The 23,813-nt window shown below is 35.8% G+C and overlaps 1 protein-coding gene across 8 annotated transcripts in view; it reads left to right on the top strand.

The window, feature by feature from the left end:
* Positions 1-23,813, top strand: part of LOC131063724 (uncharacterized) — a 125,540-nt gene that overhangs the window by 55,729 nt on the left and 45,998 nt on the right. For all 8 annotated transcript variants that reach the window (XM_057997633.2, XM_057997629.2, XM_057997628.2 and 5 more), the window contains 2 exons: positions 8,710-8,811; positions 23,048-23,093. In XM_057997633.2, the coding sequence (XP_057853616.2) occupies positions 8,710-8,811; positions 23,048-23,093 (148 nt within the window). The remainder of the gene's footprint in view (positions 1-8,709; positions 8,812-23,047; positions 23,094-23,813) is intronic.

Below are 23,813 nucleotides of genomic sequence, written 5' to 3'. Positions count from 1 at the left end.
GAGGCAAATGATTTGATCTTGGTCTAATTGAGCAACTTTGTCCAATTTCACTCCTGAGCGAATTTCACTATAGGGCCTGTCCTTGGAAAGGATCTTGAGCGAATTTCATTCTAATGCCCTCTTGTTGATAATTTAAGGTGAGAAATATCATGTTAAAATGAATATATCATGTATGCTTAATCATCCTTTGTTTGTTTTGCAGATTAATAAAATCAAGATGGAAGAGGATCAGGCCAGGACAAGGAAGACCTATTCAAGTCCATCATCATCAAGGACACCTCAAAAGCATGGAGGAGGACTCAAGGTGCTTCTAGAATGTTGGAAGACTTCAAGTGTTTAAACAGTAAAACTAACCATCCTCAAAGATCTTCATCCTACCACATGGAGAAACCACAAGATATCAGACGAAGGATCTTATAACACTTCAAGACAAAGAGAGCTACTAAAGAAGGTGACTTGACCATGACTTCCTATCACCATAATGCAAAATCAAGAAGGAGGCTTCATCAAACACATGGGAGTAAAGGGGGTACATCATCCATCAAGTACACCAAGGAAAGAAGAAGACTAAGGCACAAACACTAGACAAGGTGGCATCCTAATCACTATTCCTCCAGTCAGATAGGTCCACCTCAACATGTCCAGATTCAATGTACCTGACTCACCAGTGATGGCATAAACTTCGAGGCACCTACCCCTGTTTCCTATTGGTTCTCAAATATTAAATGTAATTTTCTCATTGGCTAAAGGAGTTTTGTTATTACAAACCCTAATTAGGGTTTTCATCTTATAATCCTAGCCATTGATCGTAAATCAATCAGAGCCATCAAATTGTAAAGAGCTCCCTATATAAAGCTTTGGCTCTTCATTTGTAAAGGTTAATAGTTAGTTCATAGAGGTTAGAATAGCTAATGATTAATAGCAAATAGAATAGCAATTAGAGTAGATTAGGAGAAGGCAAGAAATTGCTGCCTAAATTGTAAATGAACTCCATTTTCATTGAAGTTAAGGTGAAATGTATTCTTTCTTGCAATATGCATGGTTTCTTGTTGAATCTTCAATTTTGGATGGTGGTTAATTAGATCGAATGAAGGAAGTTATTGAATGCACTCGCGTGGAATCCGCCTAGTCCAAACCACTAGCCTCTTGCTGATTGTAAGTTTGCCCTGTGTGGTCAACTGGCATAGAATGAACTTAACTTCAAGTCGTTACGCGTCTATTGTTCATGCATTAACTTGAATGGTGTTTAGTGTCTAATAGTGTACAATTTGAACATATTCGAAGCATTCCTTAGAAGATCGCACTAAGTTGGTGTTGAATTGTTCAGCTTGATGGTAAGACCCAGCCCAGTAGGACTCCACCTAGTCGTTCATATATCTTCTCGCGTTCTAGGTCTTAGAGTATACTTTTTGAGCCTTTCATCTTTTGATATTTCTTTATCTTCCATCCAGTAGATAGGACTCGAGTTCCAACAAATCAGATGCTCAGGCAATCAAACGTAAGTCCCCTTGTGATTCCAGCATAATCACATCAGACCAAATTGAGCTTATCCACATGTAGAGACCCTACATATAAGAACCTTGGAGTTGCCTTGATTGATCCTTAGGCGAATCTTCAGCATTCGGGGAAACTTTGTTCAAGAGAGGATAAGATACCTTGGTATTTTATTTTGTGTTCGCATGTGCATAAAAAACACATCAACAGTTCCCAAGGTTGTTCGAACAACCCAACAAGAATCTTGCGAAGCCACACTGTTTCTCTTGACGCCACACTTGATGCAATGTACTCAACTTTTGGAGTACTTAATGCAACTGAGGACTGTTTCCTGCTGGCCCAGGAGATAACAACAGATTCCAAATTGAAACAAATTCCTGAAGTGTTCTTCCTATCAAATACACTTCCTGCCAATCAGAATCAGAGTAGCCTTCCAAGGTGATGACAGTGTTGATTGGATACTTCAACCCATAACCAACTATGCCTCGCAAATATCTCAGAATATGCTTGGCTGCAACAAGATGAACATGCTTTGGTTTGTTCATGAACTGGCTAAGGGCACTCACCGCATAACAAATGTTTGGTCTAGTGTTAACTAGATATATCAAGGATCCAATCAGCTGTCTGTACTTCGATGGAACTGCAAAATCAGAGTTAGCTGTAGAAACACTGCAATCCATTATTCAAGATATCAATTCATTTGATCCTTGGCATACTTCTAACTCTAGAGAGTAATGCATTAGGCCTAGTTTTATTCCAAATTCTGAAACCATCTCTTTCTAGTTAGAAAATCGTATGTAAATCAAAATTAGCATTTCAACATTAAACTGATAGAATTAGCATCATGCTTTCAAAATCCTAAGTTTATAGAATATTGTCAATTCTTTCATCAAAGTATTTTACTGAGGATTGTAGGGAACATAGAACTCCCTCTTAATCTTTAATATAAACCGTGACGACCAAATCTTATGAAGATTACATAATATACGAGTCCAATAAGGAAAGCAACCATCATATAAATCAAAATGAGAAATGCTAATTCCCCTTTCCCTTACTTTCACTTTCTACGAAAAGGACCCATAGCACAATCATTATGAACATGGCACACCTTCAGCCATCTTCTCAAGTGAAGGAATGAGATGAAAGCTTGTATAGGCTCTCATGTCTATTCCCAAGCTCCCTCTAAATCTTGAAGCATAATAGTTCAAGACTATCTCGAAGAGAAACATCAATGTTAGAATCAAACATGATTCAACATCCCAATAGAATGAATTAATAATAACATGAAAGTTCATGAGCATGATTCAAATATAAAAGAACTTATCTCTTTATTGGCTAGACTCCCACACAATCCACCAACGTTCTTAAGTTGTTCCATTTTCAAGCCCATGGATCTCTGATGGCTGCGTGGCCTTCGGCTCTTGCCATCACATATCATCTGCCTTTAGCTCAGCGACGACATATTGAAGTTACACGCAAGGGTCGCTTGGAACTTCACCTTTCAACCCTGTGAATTGTCTTAATTCAAATTTGGTGGCTCTCTAGTCATCAATCGCTCTTCCTAAATGAGGTTGCTGTATTCTAAGATGATCAATTCGAATACCTTCAATCATAGTATAAAACTACAAAACATTCTGTAAATTGTTGAACAAGTAACAGTAAGATAACCGTGTTTGTGCAAGAACTGAAAAGTGTCATATGTTGATCACATCTGATCAAATTATTGTATAGCAAAATAATGACTGATTAGAAGAACTAAAACAAGTGTATTTCTTCAGAATAATAGTGTACATAAGCCAAGTTGTCTTTCCAGCCAATGCGTAAAACTAATCAGAAGGAATACATGATAATTATGTAAGCACCAACCACTCAATTGAAGAGGCACATTGTATAGTTTGAGCACAAACATATGATTGATAAATACCAAAAAGAACTGAGGCCACAAAATCTCCATGGTGGGAGCGCCCATATCATTCTAACTGAATAATGTCTGTTCAATAGGCTAGATACTTTTATTCTGCATTGTTCTTAGGTTTCATCATCAAGAAATTGAAGAAAGTCTCAAGTATATTTTGCTTTAATCAAGCATTAATATTTAATAAACGTTTACTTCAAAATGTAATAGGGAGTGTTCCCATACAAACTAAATACCAAGCATATGAGCCACGATGAGTGAAGAAGAATAGACCACTATATATTATATGTTTCCAACTTTATGGTATATTCAGATCACTGCATCAAAGCATCATCAATATTCAGATCAATGACATCATTGATATTTGGATCATTGCATATTCCTCATAGCAATCATGAATTTGGGTTAAGAATAATGTTGAGGTAGAATAATGTTGAGGTATGCATACTCAGAATAGAGAATAACTAAATACCAACTTCCATAACTCGAACTAGGGTTGGAACAAATTCTTAACACAAAGACAAAGCTCGAACTAGGGTGACAATCACAACCCCTAGGATGATAATTATACAAACCCTTAATAAAATACAAGGAATACTAGGGTTTGAAGCTAGAAGAAAACAAATGCACAAAATCAACATACGAAAGCACTCTTTGATGAGATAGTTAACAAACAAGAAAACCCCGTGTTCTAGTTAAGACCCCAACTAGGGTTAGAAAACAAAGTGCTAAAAGAACTAATATCAATAACAACAAAGCAAACAGATACAAATCCTCAAACTAAGCGAACCCTTCTTAACAGAAGCAAACAAGTGAGAGTAGAGGAATAAGGACACTTGTATTCTAAGATTTTATTTGAAACCTTCATACTCTTGTTACGGCCCCATCGATGCCCTCAATCTTCAAGCTGTTATGTTGTTGTTGAATTATCTGATATAATCGATTCCTGGTCATTCATGCTAGACTTCTTCAGCCCTAGTCTGCAAAAAGAATATAGGATCTACCTTCAAGCTGTTAGGCTTTATAGAAGGAAACCACTCTGATACCATGTTGAATTTTTAGCAATCAGACTGAAAGTAAATAACTAAAACTGAAAATGCAACACATAACAGCACAAAACAACACAAGAACAACACAACAGTACCTTGGGAAAACCTCCCTCTTGGAGGTGAAAAACCCAGCAACAATTCTTAGATCTTGATTAGTCAAATTGAATTTACAATTAGCTTCACACTTGAAGCTGTCAGCAATTATGCACAGAACCTTAGGGTAAATAGCACTAACAAACTTATCTGCAATACAAGGAAGATGGTAGATTGAGGTCACTGTCTACAAGATCGATCTGTTGTCACAAAGATGATGTTCGCTGACCCTAAGATGATGTTTGGTGCCCCTTTTGTTGAGACATGGACCAGCTAGGACTCGAACCTAGGACCTTCCATATGCTGCTGGAGTGCTCTACCACTGAGCTACTGGCCCCTCGTGGACCAATCCATCGTCGGTCCGGGTGTGGCTTATTTCCAACACCAACACTCCCCCTTAAGCCACACCTCTAGTGTGCTTGGGGCTCCTAGCCTAGACTTGGCTCTGATACAATGTTGAGACATGGACCAACTAGGACTCGAACCTAGGACCTTCCATATGCTGCTGGAGTGCTCTACCACTGAGATACTGGCCCCTCTTGGACCAGTCCATCGTCGGTCCGGGTGTGGCTTATTTCCAACACCAACACCTTTAGACCAGTTCGTAGTCCTTCAAGAGAGTTTGCTGTGCCTTGATGAGGTTCGCTGACTGCAAAAGGTGTTTACTGTGCATCTGTTGATGTTCACTGGCTTCTAATACTGATTCGCTATGCTCTTAATGATATTCGCTGATTGCTGAAGGTAATTCGCTGATTACTGAAGACAATTCGTTGCTTGAGGATAGATGGAAGGTATTCGCTGGATATGTATTTGAGCAATGAGATAGGCTTCACATATATAGGAGACTCTAGCCTTCACTTCACCTTAGGTCGGCTAGGTTTAATTCCTGCCAAAATATAAACAAATAATTTCATTTTACAAGTTACAAGTATAGGTCGTGACCTATTTACAAGTTACATAATTTTGGTGTCAAGCCATATAATGCTTACACATTATACATGCAATTCACAACACGTTACATATGTATTTAACATAAATTGCCCAAATAGGGCCCAGTCAACGTGATGACAAATTGCTAAGGCTAAAAAGCCAATTTAGAGAGCTAGGTTGGCCCAAGCTAGGAATCCAACCTAGCTATAAATCAACATCTTGCTCTAAGTATTTGCATTGAAATCTCTAGCATTCCAATGAAGGCTTTGTAAATCTATTCTATCCTTCAAGCTTCCCAATTGAATGGGAGATACTTGCAACTACTTATAACTTCAAGGATCTCTCAAGACTTTCAAAGTTCTTGACTCCATAATGCAATTGTCATTCAATAACTTTGAGGAGGGAAGATATTTCTTTAGATTCTCCTTTATTTATTGGAAACAAGATTTACTCTTTGTCCATGGAACCTCTCATTCTTTAGTTTAATTTCCCAAAGGAGGCTGGATGAAACAAATTATTAGAAGTCCCTTTGTGAGTGGCTCTCCTTATTATTATCCTCCTTTCTTTCATGTGGGCTTAATGTATAGTTTAAATATCTATCTATTACTAGTTTACCTTGAATATTTCTATAGAGGCAAAGGTTGATTTCTTCCTAGGATTGCTGCTTCAAGATAGAGATTTTTTGATATTCATTGAATGCTTGATTTGTGCGAAATCTAATTCTTCTATTGGCATGGTGGTGCAAGAAATGTTTTGAGGTTCCACGTAATGGCTCACCCCTCAAATTTCCATTTCAATCTTTGAACTTCCACATATGTTTTGATTGCATAGCTACCAAGTTACTAACCACTTCCTCCATTGCTAGTTTAGTTTCATGAATTGTGAAGTGGGCCCAAATTGGGAGTTTCCTTTTAAGCAACCCCATTTTGTTAGGGACATTGAATCGCCAATAGATTGAATTGTGAATTCCCTTGATTTGCTTTTGGTCATTCTATAAATCATTATTTCCTTTTGTTTGTCTTTAGAGGGGCTTTCACCTTTCTATTTTTCACCATATTAAGCATTTCGTTTTGGCTACTTGCTTTGATGGCTTCCATTGCTTCACTTTGTAGCGTCCCCTTCTTTTTTCTTCTTTTATTCGCCAATGTTTGGAGGTTTTCTTTTCTTTTAGTATGTGCCTAAGTGAGAGAACCATTGTTTTTTGTGTAAATGAAGTCTTGGGGATACACCTTATTCGATGAACCTATGATCTTCTAAATTCACCTCAATCCAAACGTGATAACATGGATTCAAAATGACACATTTCACTGCACCCTTGTTTAATGGACAAAATCGAACTACTCTTGGTTTTGTTGAAAAATCGAATCAAATGACAGAAAGTTAAATGAGCCTACTCTAAAAGGCATTCTTTCTTATGCGAGACTCTTCCCTTATTCACTGTTGCTTGTTATCTTCTTGAAAGTGCCTAAGAAGGGCATATTTTCGTGTATTTTGTCTAGTTTTCCTTAATCCCTAGACACATTTGGTATGATGAGTTTGTTTGCTTTACTTTGTTTGAGTTAGATGTTAATTTATTTTTTCATAATGGTATCAAGGGCTTTTCTCTTCCCGTTTTGCTTTTTTGAATGTTTTGAGTGATCCTAACTGTATTACTCTAAATGCACGGAAGAAAGCTTTAATTTATTTTCTTTTTTGTTCTTTTCCAATTTGAGATGTGAATTAATTAACTCGCAAGTCTATTAGCAGTTCTGGATTTGTAAGAAGATTGGTCTTATTGCTTATGTGTTGGAATTACAAAAATCAAGTTGCGTCCATAATGTATTTGATGTATCTTGTCTCAAGAAGAGATCAGGATATGTTCCTGTTTGGATGGAATGATGAAAACAAGTTTTGCATCTCTCTAGATGTTGTATATTCAGTTGCAATAAAATTGGCCAGGATCCTTCAACCAATTCAATCTGGAGTTGTCCTGTCTTGTATTGAAGATTCATATGCATGCTGATTGTACTTGAAGATTCATATTACATTTTATTAATGTTTAGATGTGTCACAGTTAGTTTCCCTCAATTTGTGTTGATTAACTTGGCAGACAGCTGGAGTACAGCAGGTGAACTGTTGTAAACGAGATATGGGCAGAAAATAACTTCAGGATGTTGAATATATAGAAATACTCTTAAATGGAAACCTAAGCAGAAAATAATTCCTAGATTTTAAATATATAGAAATAAACTCCCATATTTTATGGACCATTCCAGATTTATTAGAAGGTTAGTCTTGTTGCTTCTGCATTGGAATCAGCAAGATCAAGTTGTCTGTAATGTTTTTGACTGTATCTTGTCTCAAAGAAAAATAGGTGTGTGTGTTCCTTTCAGACTAAATTTCTAGTCCTAGATGAAGGATAACTTGTGTTTGAACTTAAAGTAATTCGTGAACCACACTTACAAGGGAATTGCATTTAAGAATTATTAAAGAGTACAACATTAAATGGAGGGCTTTACCACGAGATGACACATCTTGTGAAAATGAAGTCCTTCATGGATATGCATCCATCTCTCTCCCAGGTAGAGGGATTTTGAAATGAAATTAATATTCACTAATAATACCAACTTGTTATGATTGTTGGGGTGTATTTCATGATGCATATTCCACAGCATTATTTCTTTAACGAATGGGCTTATGTTTCTGTATATCAATCATCTGTACATTTTTTTCCATATACCAATGTAATAGATATTTCATGCATATTGCTTTATTCCTCTTTACTGTGGATTTTTGCATCCACTACAACCTAGAGGCTGTGAGGTGTCAGTTTTGACGGTGAGGTGTCAGTTTTGACACTAATTTATTGTACTTATACACCATTAGTGACAATAGTTTAGCGGGTCTATTCATATGTCCTCTTTAATGACTAGACCACAACAATATAATTGTTTATGTGTACTATGGATTGCAACGTGTCATAGATGGCCAATGTAGTATTTTTCTAGTTTTATTTGGTGCACTATGATGGAGTGTGTTGAGCAAATTGAAATGGCTGGGTCCTGAGAACATTTCTAGTAATTTTTCAGTAGAAATTTTCTTATGTTTGTAAAATTTTCTCGTTCTAGTTTCTGAGTTATGTTATGAAATACTTTCAGACATATGCTGCACCCTATTTGACTGGAGCATATATTACATGCAATTTGAATTCTGAATGTCTTCTGTCCATATAATATGAATTCTTTACAGGATGAATTACTTGGTCGTGCAGAGGATGGGCATCAAGATTCCATTTTTAAGAGTACAGGCTTAAATATGGATATACTTTATCGAGTGGGTGAGACACATCAGGTGAATATATTTTATCACTCAACTTCAATTTGATATTTTATATAGTCAGTTTAAGTGATTTGCTCTCTTTGGTGTTGGGGGGGTGGCGGGGGAGAGGAGAGTTGGTTGGGGGTGAGGGGAATATTTTGTGGCTATTACCAGCTGGCTTTTGTTTTCAATTCCAAGAGTGCTAAAAATAGTTTGTTTTCCTTGTAGGCTGATTATTCGGATTTGATTTGATTTTCTATATAGTCAGTTAAAGTGATTTGCTCTCGTGGTGGTGGGGGAATATTTTTCAGACAGATTTTCAAGCATGTTTAATTTATTGGTAACATTGGAGAGAGAAAAGATATACCTGGCTACTTATTTTTTAAAAATGTAAATATTTTGGATTGAATTTGATATTTCACATATTCTTCCTCATAGCTTGTTATAAATAATTAACAAATCCTGCAGATATTGTCATCAATTGTTGCCCTCAACCAGATTTTATCCTGGAATGGATTTCTCTTGAAAATTGTATAACCGAATCAAGTACACTCACAAGTCACAACAGTAATGTTTAGAGAACTATTTTCATTCATCTTTTTTTTTTGGCTTGGAGCCTTGTCTTACTTTCAAAAGGGTGTATTCTGTAATATACTGGTCATCTTTCAGATGCAAACAAAGCTAATCCAAGCAAGGACATTCACAATAATAATGTTTACAGAACTATTTCCATTCATTCCTTTTTTTGCGATGGAGCCTTGTCTTACTTTTAAAAGTGTGTATCGAGTAGATTTTATTTTTGCTGCCATGAAGGGGAGTCCCTGGGCTGTTTCAAGATTTGTATAAAGAATATACTATTTATTGAAGAAAGAATAGTACCTTGGTATTCTACAAACTTCTTGAGTTCTTAGCATGGGATGGAGTTAATGTACTGAAGAGCCACTAAGATAAATATTATAGGGATAATCCTGGTGGACGATACCTAATGAAGGCAAGTATGGCTGTAATGAATTTGCTTGTTGGACATATTCTTGTTGCATTAAGCTGAGAGGTGTAACTACAATGGCAGCAAGGGGTAGAGTATTATGGTGAGAGTGTGGTAACGAAAACTATTAAAGAGCTGACATACAAAAATAATAAAATACAAAACAAATAAAATATGTGAGGGAGATAAAGAAGTTAAATAAGTATATATTAAAATAATTTTAATAAAATAGCTATGTACTTCAATGAAAAAAATGGTTAATTGCTAAGCACTTTAGTAAATAAAATAGTGGATAATAAAATAACCAGGTACTATATTAAATAAAATGGTTAATAGTTATGGACTTTAGTAAATAAAATAGTAGATAACACTTTTAAAATAACTATATGATTAAATATATAATAAATATTTCATTTGAAATTATTATAGAATATCTTAATAAACGTCAAATAAATAAAATTTGCTCTTCAAATAAAAATAATGTTATGGTAAATCGATGTATTAAACAAAGGAGACGAAGTCTCCTTAAATAGATTTACAAAGATGATGTTTCTAAAGGAAACAATCGTGAACTGAAGCCAAAAATAGAAACTAACTAAACTAAGATGACCATTAAAGAAACATTTCCTTATTTAATATCCTCCCTTAATGGTCATAGTCCTAACAACTCTACAAAAGACAATTTGCAGGTCTTTTGATCACAAACACAAAGAAGGCTGCCCCTTCTCTTTAGAACACTTTGCAGCTGCTGAGACCCTCCTTGGATTTGCAGAATGTTAATGATCAAGAGTACCAGAATCCGTCCAACCTGATGTTGGGTAACAAAATTGAAACCGACAAAAACCTGAAACCACGATTTTGAGGAAAAATCGACAAACCCTTCAAGAGCGACATAGCAACTCCATTGTTTGTCCTAAGCATTGTTCGTCCTAGCAACTCCAAAACAGACTATAAGAAATTATTGTTGCTGATTGTGACCCCAACAACTCTAGGTGCGACCCCAAATAGATTGCAACAAACCACGATTTTTGTGGAAAAAATCGTCAAAACCTCGAAAACTGGATTTTACAAATTATTTTTATTTTTGGAAAAGATTGGAAAACCCATCAATAATTTTTTCCTAAAAAAATTATAAACCTAGACAATAATATTTTTTAGGGGAAAAAATTATAAAACCTTACACAAAATATTTCTTTGAGGAAAAACTTATAAAACCCAAAAACAATTTTTGAGGAGAATCGAAAAAACCAAACACGATTTTTGCGGAGAAAAATTGATCAAAACTAGACTTTGAAACATCAGTCATGATTTTTTGTGGAAAAAATCATAAAACCCTCTTGCAGAGAAAGATCCCACGATTTTTGTATGAAAAAATCAGGCAAAAAACAAAAATGCATGATCACGATTTTTTGAGGAAAAATTGAGCAAAACCCTTGTACAAAATGATTTTTGTCGAAAAAATCATACAAAACCCACAATAATTTCTTTTTTAGGAAAAAATTATAAAGCCCTAGAATAAATTTTTTCTGAAAAAACTATAAACCCTACGAATAATGTTTTAAGGACAAAAAATTATAAAAAACCCACAATAATTTTTTTTTCAAGGACTAAAAATTACAAAAACCCACATATTGTTTTTTAAGGAAAAAAATTATAAAAACACCATAAGGGAATACATATTTTCCACAGCTCCCGAAAGCAACAATTGGCTTTAACGACACAAACCTGGCCGTAAAGCTGGCACTGGCAGTGGCCGCTGCCTTTAGTTCTCACAGGCCAAATTCTGTAACACCACAAATCCTGAAGCTAGACATTATAGCACCAGGTGTGAACATCCTAGCAACTTGGATGCTTGATGTGGGTCCCAAAGGATTTCCCTTCGATAAGTGACGAGTCTCCTTCAGACTCAACACGTAGATGTCGTAGATGAAAAAACAAGGTGCGTGGGTAAAATGGGAACATAGAACCCTTGCATAGGCCACAAACACGAAATGAGTAGAGAAAAAAAAATCTCGTGCAGGGGAGAAACCACGAAATTGCTGCAAAAGCAAAAACATAGACAGGGGAAAAAAAATGTTGCAGAAAACAAAACCCAGATCACACAAAATCTCAGCGCACAAAAAACATGAGCCGAAACATAGAAGGAAAGCGTACTCATGCGGTTGGCCACAAACACATATAAAAATAATTTAAAAAAATGACCCTCCAATAACCTTTGACCTAAAAAAAAATTTCACACGTGATTGCGAATTATTGAACCCTAAGTCACCAGGTTCGAATTCGAATTCGAAGTTCGACAGCTTTGAAATTCGAATGAAGTTCGATGCAGAAAAAATTCGAAATGTATAAAATTCGAATTAAATTCGCCATATGTAATTTTTAAAATTTTTTTTAATAAATATATGTAATAAATCTATAAATTTGCGTAAATAGTTTAACATTGATAAATAGATTTGAAATCATTACAAAAAGATGACACATTTATAAAATATAAACCGTAGGAAACATATGCTTTCACTATTGCAAAGATGTTCTTTTGTCAAAAAGGTACAATAACAGTCAAAAACTTTAGAACTTTAAAATAACTCTAAGTCATCAAGAGCACTTGGCTGGGATGCCAAATCATCATCATCTGTATCACTACTCAGTTCATCATCTGCAAAGTCAGGCTCATCTGCATCTGACATTGCTATGCCTTCAAGAGTTTGTTGTAAAGAAGTGTTCTTTGCTGATTTGTTCATCAGCAATTTCAAATTGCTGCGAACATAGACAAGATCTCCCAACTTTCCAGTCAGCAATTTGTTCCTCTTTTTGGAATGGATGTGGTCAAAGCAACTCCAGTTCCTCTCACAAGTTGATGAACTTGCTCCTTGACTCAAAATTCGAATAGCAAACTCTTGCAGTTCAGGAGCTGATGATCCATAAGAGATCCACCATCTATATCCAGGCATACGTGGCGAGTCATATTTGGCTTCTGCCCCTCCAAACATCCCTTCTCCTCTCTTGTATTGCCAACTTTGATCTCTGATTAGTGCTGCAATTTCTGGATTTGGTACATACCTGCTAATGGCTTGGTAAAGCCCTGCCATGATTTCATTATCACCCCTTCTATCAATAGAAAACAACTTAGGCTCCAAAAAGCAAGCTGCTGCATGTAAAGGTGTGTGCATCATTTTCCATCTGCAATCAACTGTCTCCCATATTTGCATATATTCTACTTCTTCATTATTTAGTGCTTTTTGAATAGATTCCTTACACCTGTCCATGCTTTCATAAAGCATGCCAAGGCAAGGAGTGTCACCATCAACCATACGAAGCACATCAACAATTGGTTCACATACAAGCAAAACTTTTGCTACACTTTCCCAGAAATTGCTGTTTAGGATGATTTGCTCTATGTTCTTCCCCTTGGGGCCTTTAGAAAGCACTGAACTTTCCCATTGATTGGAACATATAACAGACCTCAAAGCTGCTTTTTCTTCAACCACTCTTTTCAAAGTGATATAATATGAAGCAAATCTTGTTTCACAAGGCCTCAACAATTCCTTTGATGCATGTTGCCTATAAATACTCAATGTGAGATGATGATTCCGTATGAAATTTGCAATTGCTCTCCCTCTATGAATAGCTTCATTTACCCATGGGAATTTAGCCAAGTCATGAAGCAACAAATCGAGACAATGGGCTGCACATGGGCTCCAATATAACTGTGGGTACTTCTCTACAATCAGCCTCCCAGCTCCCACACAATTTGCTGCACTATCAGTTACCACTTGAACCACATTTTCCATCCCTACTTCAAGAATGGCGTCCTCTAATATTTGAAAAATATACTCTGAAGTTTTTTTGTGGTTCATGGTGTCAATGACTTTCAAAAACACAACACCTTCAGGGTAAGACACCAAAACATTAATCAATGGCCTTTGACACATATCTGACCATCCATCACTCAATATAGTGCAACCTGTTTCCTTCCAAGTGGCTTTGACATCAGCTAATTTTTCAGTCACTCTATCTTTTGACCTTTGCAAAAGAGTTGTCCTGATAGCCTCTGAACTTGGGGGTGTGTACCCTTTGCCAAACTCTGCAATTTTTTGAACTGCATTACGGAAATGAGGATTTCTCGCAACATTGAATGGAAATAGCACTTTTGTAAAACAAATCAGCAACTGCATCATCCACCTGTTGTTTCTCTACTGGTTTCCAAAAGTTGTTCAGTGTTCCACTCTGTTTTGGTACACTCGCCGCTTTGGATTGCATAGAAGAGGAAGACATGGCAGATGTGAATCTAGATATATCTCCTTCAATTCTCTGTTTCTTTTGTGCCTTTTTCATTTTGCCTACTGTTGAAGCAGCCAACTCTTTCTCTAGAATAGCTTTAAGTTCTGGAGTCGCACCTATGCATGCTTGAACACCTCCACCTGGACCCCCTGTATTAGCAAGGAAGTGGTCCCTAAGCCTTGTTAAAGTTCCAATAATATTTGCTTGACATATGTTACATTTGATGTGAGTTCCATTTCGGGTCACATGCTTCCATGCCTTAGAAGTTGATTTGGGAGGAGCCATTAAATGAAAATCTGCATGTTTGGAAAGAAAAATTAAAAAACACACTACTTTTATTTCAACCTTTTAAAAATATATAATAAAAATATATAATATTAAACAATATAATAAAAAACCATTAATATAAAATTATAAATTATATAATAATAATATTAAACAACATTATAAAAAATAAACATTATAAATTTATAAATAAACATTATAAAGTATAAACTATTAATTAACCTAAAAAAATATTAAATAAACAACATTATTAAATAATAAACCTAAGAAAATATTAAATAAACAACATTATAAATTTATAAACATTTAATAAACAACATTATAAACATTATAAATAAATAATAAACCTAAAAAAATATTAAATAAACAAGATTATTAAATAAATAATAATAAAATTTATAATAAACATTATTAAATTGTTTATAAAAATATTAAACCTAAAAAAAATAAAAAAAATATAAAAATATATAATATAATATTACAAACTATTAATATAAAATCATAAATTTTTAAACATTAACATTATAAACATTATAAATTAAAAAAAAATAATAAACTTGAAAAAAATGGCGGCCTACCTGTGCAGGTCGCGGACTGGTGGCGACGTGAGCTGGTGGCGTCGCGGACTGGTGGCGACGTGAGCTAGTGGCGTCGCGGACTGCAGGTGGCATCGCAGACTGGTGGCGACGCGAGCTGGTGGCGTCGTGGACTGGTGGTGGCGTTGCCGACTGGTGGCGGCCGAGCAACTCCTGCGGCCGGGCAGACTGGGCTCCTTTGGCAACTCGCGTGGCGGTCGGGCAAACTGGGCTCCGTTGGCAACTCGCGTGGGTGTGATTGCAACTCCTGCGGCCGCCCTTTTATAAAATCTGCGACGAAACCCTAAAACGCAAACCAAAAAAAAAAAAAAAACACTTTATCACAAACCCTAATTTTTTTTTCGAATTTAATCGAATTTAATCGATTTTTTGCATAGTTTTTCAAGTTCGCCGAATTTCGAACTTCAAGGTTCAAATTCGGTCGAACCTGGTGACTTAGATTGAACCCTCCCAAAATCCTAGCCCCCCTGTGAGGGAGTCAAACCTAGACCGGCTCTAATACCATGTTATTGGTAAATCGGTGTATTAAACAAAGGAGACAAAGGCTTCTTAAATAGATTTACAAAGACGATGTTTTTAAATGAAACAATCGTGAACTGAAGCCAGAAATAGAAACTAACTAAAATAACTAAGATGACCATTAAAGAAACATTACATTATTTAATAAATAAATTATAGTGTAAATAAAATAAAATAATTTTTACATAGTTTTAAAGTTAAAAAACTCTTAATTAAATAAAATAATGTAAGATTGATATTTCAGATAGATTTTTTAAGATATCTATACCAGTTAAATATAATTTTGGATTTGTCAACATTTTTGGAGAAAATTGTGTAGCAACTCTTATATCACTGTCTTGGATCGCACTCCGTGATCCATTATTAGACAATGGAGGCAAATGATGTGAGGAGTCCAGAAATTAGTCTAATTATATAATGTGCAAGGTGCCTTACCTTGGAGTAGGTGTGTTTAGGCTAGTAGTTACCAAGTAGAAGCAAGTAAAGATGTGTATATGGGAAGTAAAATAGAAGAAATAAAAATCACTAAGGATGGTAAAAATAAAATAAAAATAATACTGAGAAAAGCCAAGGGATGAAAACATTAAGCCAAAAGTATCAAATCATGGATTGAAAAGAAGGGAAAGTATTGAAGAAAAACAACAAAAATAAATGAAAACTTATAGGAGGAGAGGTGAGGAGGAATGGGTTCATGATACAACAAGATCCCTAAGGACATGGGGGGTGTGGGAAAGTAGGTACTGTTGATGTTTTTTTTACGCACATGTGAACACATAATAAAATACCAAAGCTATCTTATCCTCTCTTGATCAAAATCTTTTGGATGCTGAAGATTTGCTTAAGGTTCATCCAAAAAAGACTCCAAGGTTCCGTATGTAGGATCTCTACATGTGGATAAGTTCAATGGTTTGATGTGATTATGTTGGAATCACAAGGGGACTTACATTTGAATGCCTGAATGCTTGATTTGCTAGAACTTAGGTCCTATCTACTCAATTGGAAGATAAAAAAGAGCAAAAGAGGTAAGGTTTGAGAGAGTCTATTCTAATCCTAAGGATGTAGGAAGATGGGTGAATGATCAGATGGAATCCTACTGGGCATGGTCTCACCATCAAATAGAACAATTTAACACAAGCTTAGTGCAATCATCTAAGGACGTTTCAAAGATGTTCGAATCAATACCACCAAACATTGATCACCATTCAAGTTAATGTATAAGCAATGAGTGTAGGACGATTCGAGTTTAAGCTCATGTTATTCTAGTTGGCCACACAAGGCACGCTCACAATGAGTAAGAGGCTAGTGGTATGGACTAAGCGGATTCCACATGAATACATTCAGCAACTTCTTCCATTCAATCTAATCAACATGAAAATAAATTGAGAAGTAGAACCATGAGGCTTGTTGAAATAACAAATTTCACCATAACTTCAATGAAAAGAGTATCTCATTTACAAGTCATACCAACAATTCTTCCCTCTCCTAATCTACTTCTATTCTAATTGCTGTTCTATTCACTATCTATTCCTCTATTCACTATTGCTATTAGCTATTCTCCAACTATTAACTATTCGCTATTTGCTAACTATTCACTATTAGCCTTTACAAACGAAGAGATTGAGCTTTATAGTTTATATAGAGAGCTCATTTACAATGAATGGCCAGGATTGATTCTCCATCAATGGCCAGGATTTTACAATAAAAACCCTAATTAGGGTTTGTTACAACAAACTTTTCCATAGCCAATGAGAAAATTACATTCCATGAGTGTGGACCAATAGATATCAGGGGTAGGTGCCTCAGAGTTTGTGCCATCACTGGTGAGCTTGATTCATTGAACTTGGATGCATTGATGTGGACTTCATTGACTGGAGGAATGGAGACTGGAATGCCATCTGGGATGCCACTTCACTCTTGCACTTTGTAGACTTGAGTTGATTCACCATGAAGGAATATCTCTTGATACTCAACATTATCTAGCTCGCTCAAAGTAGTTGTGATGAGAGTTATTGATGTCGCTGAATCTTTGCTTGCTTGCTTTTGAGTGAATGTATAACTTCTCTTTCGCACTCCTTTGATCTCTTCATGTATCCATGGTGTGGTGAAGGTTGAAATTCCTCTTGGGCGTGAAGTTTCTCCTCTTGCACGGTGGTGTAGGTCTTACAATTTTCCTCCTTTTTGCTTTGCAAACACCATCCTCTCCCATCTGCAAACCAAAACAAACATGATATCAAATACATAATATATAACTTTGATAGTTCTTCTTAGCTTGATATATCTCTTGATTTTATGTGTTTTGCAGGTTTGATAAGAAGATCTAGAGGAATTCGCCTTTATGAAGGAGCACTTGAAGTTGATTTTTGGTCTTAGAGAGGAGCTCGTTAAGTGTATTCCATCCTTGGGGTTCATTAAGTTTCTCTTGCTTTAATCTTCTTCATTTCCTTGAACTTCGCTAATACCCTTCAAATTGTGAAGTTTTCTCATGTCTTAATTCTTGAAGTTCATTTGTATCCCTTGGTTTGTAAAGTTGGAATTTTCCATTGAAACCCCCCTATATGAAGCTCGCTTGTCTCAAACATGAAGTTAAAATTCCTCATGAAGCTTGATTCATGAAGTTGACATTCGCTCTTATTTCTCAATGTATGAAATATAACTTCGTTTCACTTCTTCAATTCATGAAGTAACATTTCGCTCAAAAACCTTCTAGGATGAAGTTCGCTCCTTCACTTTAATTCATGAAGTTGTAAGATCGCTCCAAATCGGTAGTTCATGAAGTAACAACTTCACTCCAAATCAGTGATCCATGAAGTGAAAAACTTCACTCCTAAATTAGTGAAACATGAAGGTGCTTCTCTTAATTATTTCTCTTATTTATATCCAACTTCATTCTTAAAAATCGCTCCACTTAGCAAGATCATGAACTTCGCTCCTTATCCCAAACACATGAAGTAGTAAACTTCGCTCCAAAACCTCAACTCATGAAGTTCACTTCCAAACCTAAATTCATGAAGTAACAATTTCGCTCCTCCTTAGCAATTCGTGAAGTGGAGGATTTCGCTTGAAGCTTGCAGCTGCTAAAGTTATCAACTTCACTCATCTCTTTTGATACATGAAGTATGAATTTCGCTCCTAGTTGCTTGAACCCGAAGTTCGCTCCTATCTCCTTGAAGTTGAAGTTCGCTCCTATTGGTGAGATCATGAAGTTCATTTGACATTGTGTCTCCTTAAGGCGATTATCTTTCTCTTATTCAATTTCACTCATGCTTATGAAATTTGCTATCCTTGATGAAAACATGAAGTTCGCTCTCCTTTCTCAACTGCCGAAGTTAGAACTTCGCTCACTCCCTTCAACTTATGAAGTAAGCACTTCTCTCTCTTCGTTCAATGCACGAAGTTGATTTAATTTCACTCTCAACATCACTTCATTTTGCTAGATCATGAATTTCGCTCCAAAGTACTTGAACATGAAGTTGTCAATTTTTCTTTAAAATGTAAACTTGTGAAGAAGAAACTTCGCTCTAATTTGGTGAAACATGAAGTTCTCTCCTATCATCTCCAACGTGAAGTTCGCTCATCTCTCCTTGAACATGGAGTTCGCTCACCTCTCCTTGAACATGAAGTTCGCTCACCTCTTCTCCAACATGAAGTTCGCTCACCTCTTCTTCAACATGAAGTTCGCTCACCTCTCCTCCAACATGAAGTTCACTCACCTCTCCTTCAACATGAAGTTCGCTCACTTCTCCTCCAACATGAAGTTCGCTCACCTCTCCTCCAACATGAAGTTCGCTCACCTCTCCTCCAACATGAAGTTCGCTCACCTCTCCTTCAACATGTAGTTGTTTGACAAGCTAGTCCCACCGCCAAGATTCATATATGGAATATAACATTTAAGTATAAGTTATACTTTAAGTTATATTCCATATATATTGTCAGAATGTTTGAGAGTGGTTTTGGACCTCCAGGGGTTATAATGCAAAATCCAGTTTTTGGAGGATCCTTCAAATTTCTAGACTTAGTCAAATTTCAGGACACTTTAGGATCAAATATAACATTCCAGACTTCTAAGGCGAGTTCGCTTTGACCTTGATGTAAGGGATGGGACTTAGGAGGACACTATGCATTCAACCAAGGCTTGATTTAGCAACTTGAAGCATGGCTGGGTAGTACACAAAAACCCTAGGAATGATCTAAATAACCCCTAATCACCCAACTGACTTGACCTCCTTCACTCCACCTTGAGGAGATCCACCTGGCTTGATGACCTTTGAGAAACTCAATCCCTTCAATGCAAAGGCTAAGACATTAAAATGACCAACAACAAAACTAAAAGAGCTAACCCTAGAAAGCAAAAAGTGGGGGGTCCCCATTTGCAATGGGGCGATGTGTGAATACCTCACAACAAGTACCTATGGGAGGGGGAAGTGGAAAGAATTGACATAGGTCAGCAGATGAGGAGAAATAAGGAAAACTTATAATGAATAAAAGATAGAAACTTCTAGAAAAAATCTCATTGCAAATATTTATAAAAAATGCTTAATGTTGGAAATAAAGCAAAACAATGAGAGAAGGCTTAAAAGGGAGAAGAAAGGAGAGTTAGAAGTTAGGAAAAAACAAGTAAGATGAGAGCAAACAATAGTTACAATACTGAGGTAAAATCAACCTAAAGAAAGGAAAGCAGGCATTGAGGATTTGAAAAACAATGAAGAGGGAGGAGAGTAGGGGGAAAAGGAAAGGGATCTTGAGCTAAGAGGGGGAAGAGACTAAAAAAGGCTAGGGAAGAAAGGAGGATAACTGAATTGTGGGATCTAGAAGCCAACTGGTTGGATGGGGGGGAGGGAGAGGAGGGGGTAGTTTGATTTGAGGCATCGGTGTTTACATTTAAGGTAGTTTATCATGGGGAACCAAGAATGGTGGACTCCTCAACTCTAATCCGGATTAAGATCATTTTCTGAATGATGATGGGTACTCCCAAACATCTTTTGAAGCAGTTATCTTCGACTACTAAAACATTGGTATCTTCATTGCAAATGTAGTATTTTGTCTTCATAGAATGCTCAGCAAGGACAGATTTGCCTATGATATCATGTTTAATGTCAGCCCTGTTTTCTCTAATTTTAGTTCCTATGAAGTGACCAGTCTCTCCAATATGGAACTGCTGCAAGAGCAGAGCAACTTTGTAGAAAGCAGAACCAATGCAAGAGTAGAACATTTAAAGAAACTCACTATTTGAATCAATGCATTTTTCTTTCTAAATTCACTAACAATTGAAGTTCCTAGTGATTTGAAATGGACCATTTAACTCAAAATAGGTGCTCCGTGTTCAAATTGGTGAGTGAAGACAGTGGATTATCATTTTGATCGGTTTCTTCTTAACTTTTTTTAGAAAGTTTAAATTGCTTAATTTTGTGCAATTCTGCTTTCTTAACTTCATTTATATTACACAGTTTATCTGCCACTAATAGTTGGTGCAGAGGGTTGATTTAAATGATATCATGATATGAACTAAAGAAGACAATTGCAACAAGAAGAAGCCAGGATAAATCCAAGTGCTGTACACTTATTTGTATATGCATATACAGACCACCTCTATCCATAACCTGCTCTTATTGCTACAAATATAGCAAGTGCAGCTACATCCTGTGTGTATTACATATGTGTGTGTTATATACATACAAAAAAAATCTACAACATGTACAGTTACAGCAAACACTTTCATCTCTCCTCCTTGATTGTCTTTATTAGATGCAGCAACCCCAATAATTCCATTTTTTTATTCTTATTTAATCTAACACCACTAGGCTTCTTGCAATGAAGGCCCCAGATCTAGTATTCCAGAGGGCTACTACCTCTTGCCCTTCTCTAGATCATATCATATCATATAATAATATTTCTATATTGTTGAAATGAAATTACAGAGGCTGTGAAATTAACGTACATGAATGAGAGCAATATAATCAGAAAAGATAGGACCTGTAGATGAAGCTCGATAACTGAAATAAGAAGGCAGAATTCTGTAAGTGATAATAATAACCCTCTGTGTTTATAAAAAAAGTAGTAGTCATAACTTCTATGTTACCAGTTCTTCACATCCTCCTCCCGTGTAGATATGGGTATGGTCTGCTCATGGTTTGGATACGGGCATGGTCTTGCCATCGAGTCAGCCAGGGTTCTGGTTTCTGCCTGTGGATACTGCTTTGACAAACCAGTGTGAACCCACTTCAAACCCAATCAATTTTTTCAGAATCGCCAGTGAACCCAATGGAAATTCGATGCTATTTAAAAATTTTTAAATCCTTTTTTCCTTGAACTATTTTTCTTGACAAAGAGCACTAGTGATTTTGTTGCAATTCTAACGACAAAGAACAACCGTGAACAATCAGATTGCTCTCTTGAATTTTTCTGCAACCGCCTTTATGTAACCTGCATGCTTATCAGCTATGCTTTGTTCAAGCTGATTGCTGTACCATTAATAATAAAACATTAATAGTTATCTATGTTAATTAATTTTAGAAATTAATTTGTTAATATTAATTTTGTTTTAAAATATTAGGAAATATATAGTTATGTATGTTAATTAATTTTTTAATATTAACCTTAACCCAAACCGGTGCCAGGACTGGTAACTTAGGAATAAACTTTTAGTAAGAAAATTGAACATAGGACATATTCTCTAGAAGCTACTAAAGACTAATAAAACTTGTTGGGGTCATCTTTAGTTTGCATATTTGGCATACTAACATATATATCTCCAAAAAATACAGACTTTCAAATTTTGTTCATAGAACTACATACAGAAATATAAATAATCTATTGAGATTGCACACCATTTTTATTTGCATTTAATTCAATTTATGATGGGTATTAACTTTATTCAAGACACTTCATAGTTATGAGAGAAACAGAGGCGGGGGAGAGAAGGGGGCTGGAAAGGCTAAGGAAGAGAGGGATGGAAGGAGATGGGGAGAAGGAGAGAGGGGACAGTGGGGGAGAGAGAGGGTATGAGAGGTGCAGGGATGATTTTGGGATGAACAGATGCAACACACACAAACACCACTTTTGTTTTACAAGCTGGTTTTCCAACTAAGAGAATCATTCTGCATAACAAATAAAAAATTGTTCCTCATTGTTTAATTAATGGCAAGATTGGCTTTGGTACAAACCAAAGCATGATACATTATTTATACACCATTGCTTCACAAACTGGTTTTTGGACTAACTAAAGCATGATGCATGCAGCATAACAAATAAAATTGTAAATCATTGTTTAATTAATAGCTTGCTTGTTTATGACTGCATCTGCAATTAGTCCAAACCCTTGTTCATTTCATGACGGACTGTACACCTCCAATGAAATTGATTAGGCAAGCCATGAGCATTTTTATTCCATACTTAAATATTCGTTAAAAATGAGTTTTCTTTTTTCTCTGGTAGAAAAATGTTTGCTTATTTGGACTTTTTTGGGTCAATGACTTTCATGTTGAAAATTTGAAACTCTTTGCATGTTTGATTTGCTTGGAATCCTTATTGTTACTTTTTTTTTAATAGAAACAGTTTATAAAATAACTTGGCCAATTTGATGTGTAAGTTGATTCTGGACTGGCAGGGCATACCAACGTACACTCCACGTCTATTGGCCATGGATTCGAGAGGTAAGGTGATCCATTTTGTTTGATTTTCACCCTTACTATTTCATTGAATTATAGTATTTTACCTTTTTGTATTAAGACACCCATCATCTCTGAAGAATAGGAAATTAGAATTTAAAAGTTACATTGTCAGTTCTCAGGTAATGATTTTTAAGTTAACTGGAAAATGCGTTTTTTATATCTGGCAAAACAAAATAACATCAACATTGGAAAGGAGAAGTTGGTTTCCCAAGTCATTGCCCTTATAGACCAAATGAAGTTTGAAGAGTCAGCAATTTCATGGTTCAAAGTTAAGTTCAAACTGTCTCTTTACTGTTTTTCACAATTAAAAGGCAGGTGAAAGGATACAATCATAGATTAGACATGGAATGTATTGAAATGGCATTATTCTCATTATCATTATCGGTAATGCAGAATATTCAAAGAGTGTATGGCAATGCACCATTGGAAGAATAAGAGAGGGTTGCCATTAAAAAAAAAATGAACTGGTAGCCATGGCCATGGCCATAAGGAGTCTGTTGTTTGTTGACAACTGTGCAAAGGTCCTGCACATGACAACACAACATAATCAAAATGTAAAAAACTGAAAGTAGAGCATATACATTTTATAACAACTAATTAAATTCTCGAACAAGAAACCATTTGTTGTTTTCCTCATTTCTTTAATAATGCTTAAACAAAGCATCTTATTTTATGATAAATAACAAGTATTTCTTTCTATGT

The sequence above is a fragment of the Cryptomeria japonica genome, chromosome 8 (assembly GCF_030272615.1).
Source record: "Cryptomeria japonica chromosome 8, Sugi_1.0, whole genome shotgun sequence".
Classification (NCBI taxonomy): domain Eukaryota; kingdom Viridiplantae; phylum Streptophyta; class Pinopsida; order Cupressales; family Cupressaceae; genus Cryptomeria; species Cryptomeria japonica.
This window is presented reverse-complemented; position numbering and strand designations above follow the sequence as displayed.